General features: G+C 45.6%; 1 protein-coding gene across 1 annotated transcript; it reads right to left on the bottom strand.

Moving 5' to 3' along the window:
- Positions 1–2651, bottom strand: H257_09851 (hypothetical protein; the record flags this gene model as incomplete). The annotated part of the gene is made up of 3 exons (XM_009836222.1): positions 1–591; positions 1639–1914; positions 2325–2651. The coding sequence occupies 3 exons, from the start codon at positions 2649–2651 to the stop codon at positions 1–3; spliced, it is 1194 nt and encodes a 397-aa protein (XP_009834524.1).
- Positions 2652–4175: the final 1524 nt, after the last annotated feature.

Raw genomic sequence — 4175 nt, 5'->3', positions numbered from 1 at the left:
TCATAGGGGCTTCTCACCGTGCTTCTCCCAGAAGGTCGCCGCAAACGCATCCTTCTGCTTTTCTAACTCAGCTCGTTTCAGCTTGGAATAACAAGGTACACGCTGCCCAAAGCTACGGCGGTGGGCAAAACGTTGGCACAGACCCAACAATCCATCGTACCCGGTTCCACTAGCGGCTTTCCGTTGGAGGTACGTCTCGACCCACGATTGGTGATGGGTCTTGATCCATGCGACCATATGAGCAGTGGTCAAGAGGTGGCTGTCGGCTTGAACGGCCTCCATGAAGGCCAACAAGTCGTTGGCGAATTGCATGGCGACAGGTCTCCCTTGACAACCAAGTGTCAAGCACCGTTTGTTGCGTTCAGTGGTGAGGTATGCGTCCTTCTTACTCAGCCATGTCTGCCAAGTTGTGCATGGAATACCTTCTAGTGCAGAAATAGCCTTATCCGAGAGATTTGTATTCCCATAGGCCATGAGTAGCTTGATGCCCATGTCGAGGTTGTACCGCCTTTGGACTCGCTGGGGAAGCAGCGGGGCAGGCATTTCAAAGTTTGAACGTTTCGGTGTTTCCAAGGCGGACCAATCACAGACCTTAAATTGAATTCAAGTCACTAATCCAATCAAGTTATGATGTGCTTTTTTGCATTTTATTCTTTGTCATGTGGATTGCATATTTTTATTCGAGTGCAACTGTGTCGAGTTCTTTCCCAGTTCACTGTAATGACCATGGAGTCGAGCATGCCGACAAGTGGCAAGCGTCATCCAGAGCGTATACAACCAGTACGTGTCCTGTATGGTTGGGTTTTATTGGCGAAATTATTCGCCTCCTGTGTGAAATATATTGGCGAAAAGTGAAATTAAACGATAGTTGGTCGAATTATACCGCTGGCTTGGTGAAATATAAACGTGAAGTTTGAGGTCGCCACGAAATTAAATGGAGATAACCGAGATATATCGGTGGTCTGGTGAAATACTCTGTTCCGAAACATTTGTCAGGGTCATTTTCATTTGATTTAAGTATAGGACGTTCACTCCAAAGAACTTGAATTTTGTATGCAACTCCCAAACAACATATTTACGTCAAAAATTATATTGTATTCTTTTAACTTGACGTCGACAACTTAATCAAGAGAATTTATCAAGGCCTCCATGGTGGCCTCCTCGCCCAGCCGCTCATGCAAATGAGTTAACGCATTCTCATACCAAGAAGCATCCCACTCGACATTATACAATGCAAAGTTAGCAACGGATGCATCCTTCCTCATATGAGGAAGTTTGTAGTCATTGCTCCCATGTATTTCAATGGACTTTTCCATAACTTTTTGAAGCGTTATGAATGTCTTTGTAAGTGTATCCGTCGGTAACTCATACAAATCGCTTTCTACAGCATCAATAAGCTCCTCGATTGAACGAGTGGACTTTTGATACTGTAGACTTTGAATAGAATTAAAAAATCCTAAATCTAAGTGTTGAATCTGGACTGTTAGGTGGTTGGTTGACGACACCAATTCCACTAACACCATGCACTTGTAACAACGCTCTCGTGACTCGTCGATGTGGGCCTGCGTTATCTTGTTGGATCCAAACATCACCGCGCGTGCTACCACAAGGAAACTTTGCTCGAATTTCTGGCACAACCTTGTTGACCACCGAGTCGAAGTACACTTCGAAATTCACGATGTGAGGAACGGTGATCATCGTCCTTCTGGGTCGGTTCTTACTTGATCGTGTGGATGGAGACACTTGGACTAACGGCCACACGCCAACTTTGCCGTCCAAAATCTTCTTGGCATGATGGTCGTAGCGGGGGCGGGCGACAGCAGCCAAAAGCATCACCTTCGTGATTAAATTCTTTGACTTCACCGATCTTGCCACCACTTCCTCGTCATCATATACATAGTACCTTCGCTTGACCTTTGTCAAATAGAACCACTTTTCATCGATATGCAACATATCCATGCATATCGGAGAAGCAGTGGAGTCCATTTGGCAAAGGTCGAACGATGGACAATTTATACCTCAAACAAGCTTCGATGTTGCCTTGCTGAGGAAGGGCTTGACATAGCTTGACTTAGACTTGAACCTTGGTGTGGCCTTCTTGTGTTGGAAGATCGTCATCATGGGTATTCCACTCGCAGCAGAGAGCAAGCGAAGAGTCTGTCGCAACATGTGGGGCAATGCACGTATGGCGCTTTCAACTTCTTGAGTCGTTCGCTTAGGTTTTCAGCCAGTATTCCCTATTGAAGTAAACCTTTCATATTGTATAATTCGTACAATAAATATATTTATAGATTTATAGAGTACTGCCACATTTTCGTGCTAACATCGGCGGTGTGGCCACCGCCGCGAAGCGAGAATCGTACACGTTGCCAGAGGCGAGAGATCATCCGTACGTGGCATCGAAACTGTTGTGCTGCCTTGGTTATCACTCCACGAGGGAGCATATCACCCACGGACGCGCTTAGGGGCATTTCATATATTCCACGGCGGTCCTCCAACGTCAGGTGCTTGTGGCCGTTCTGGGGCTGTGGGGTAGCAACGGGGGCACCGGCATGTTCACCGTTGGGCTTAGCAGGCACTTTTTGGTGGTACATGTATGCATGTAGGACGTTGGAGGTGTCAAATTGTAATGTGAACAACTGGCGGGTCATGGTCAGTGTTTTAGGGATGACTCGCCAAATTGAGGTGCCATATCTCAACAACAAAATCGACCTGGAAGGCTCAAAAACTACCCAATCAAAGCTGAGATCTTGCGCGTTTTGATGCGCCAATCAGATAAGAAAATGGTGTCATATTAGAAAATTTCCGCCAATCTGAAGTGCAAAGTGACAAATGTTTCGGTACAGATTAGTAAGAGAAATATAGGGAAAAAAGCTGAAATTAACCGCAAAATGGTGTACTGTTGCAGCGAGGGAATTGCTGGCCTAATCCAGTGCCAGTTTCCGAACAACTTCTGACAATTGGTGCCGGTTAGCGAATTCACTCATATGATGTGAGTGTCTTCAAAGGATCCACAGCACTCTGATCGACTCGCTTAAGTATGGAGGTCGTGTTCATTTGCATCCTTGTGCTCGGGAATTTACTGCGGCAGCCAATCAAGTTGGTGTATTATGATGTTGATCGGCATACAGCATATCGCTCTATATTTGAGTGGTTGAGAAATATCTACGGGTACTGATCATATTAGCTGTCAATTACCATAGCTCTCGGTCAACTCACAGGATATTGATCATATGTCGAAATAGCTAAGAGCATCTCCACCGGAACACGGATTTTGACCCTGGATCTGAGTCCTTTTCAGTGTCATATTCTGCACTGAATTCAATAAATTTGAGTACAGTGAACTTGAAAAAAACTCGCAAGGGTTGCACTCATAAATATATTGGGATTTGTATATAGTCTCCAATAGTGGGTGTGGATATTTTTTTGACGTTGCAAGTCGTGGTATGATGACTGAAACTTTAGACTCATTTGATTGGCAATGTTGATACCAAAAATATTCATTTTTCACAGCTCGGTTATCGTCGTCAAAGCTCAAAAATCCTACGAAGTGCCTTTTCAAAAGACCTTTTCACAGACGATTCACTAATCGACTCCCATGCACTAATTGTTCTCTCTATCATTTTCATTCTCTTTTCTGCAGCAGTTACAACAGGACGCTCGAGGAGCCACCTTGCACGCAACTTCGCCTTCAACGGACCCATGACACCTACATCGAGGGGTTGGCAGACACTCGTGGAATTTGGTGGAAGCGGTTCCAGAAAACCATACAGCTCATCATCCACCGTTTTGCGCGACGGGTAGGAAACATGCGCCGACAAGTTGTCCACGATGATGACTGAAGGTCCCACCAGCTCGTACTTCAACAGTTCTTGGAGATAGAATAGCCAAGTCCTCTCATCCATCCAGGCATTCTCCTGGACTGCATAGATATGTCCGTCAGGGTAATGGGGAAACTCATCCGACTCAATTTGCCCACCAGGCGTGCCGCGAAGGATAAACAAAATTGGCAACTTCGTTCCTAAATACAACAATTCTTCAGTACTAAACGATGGCTAGTTCAGTGCAACTACATACCATCGGCGCAAATTGACATTACTGCTGTCAGGCGGTCGGAATGCTTTTCCGTCGAGCAGACCTTGGCGTCTTCTCCAATTTCGCCCCATGTCCGTCGT

Source organism: Aphanomyces astaci (assembly GCF_000520075.1).
Source record: "Aphanomyces astaci strain APO3 unplaced genomic scaffold supercont1.25, whole genome shotgun sequence".
Taxonomy (NCBI): domain Eukaryota; phylum Oomycota; class Saprolegniomycetes; order Saprolegniales; family Verrucalvaceae; genus Aphanomyces; species Aphanomyces astaci.
This window is presented reverse-complemented; position numbering and strand designations above follow the sequence as displayed.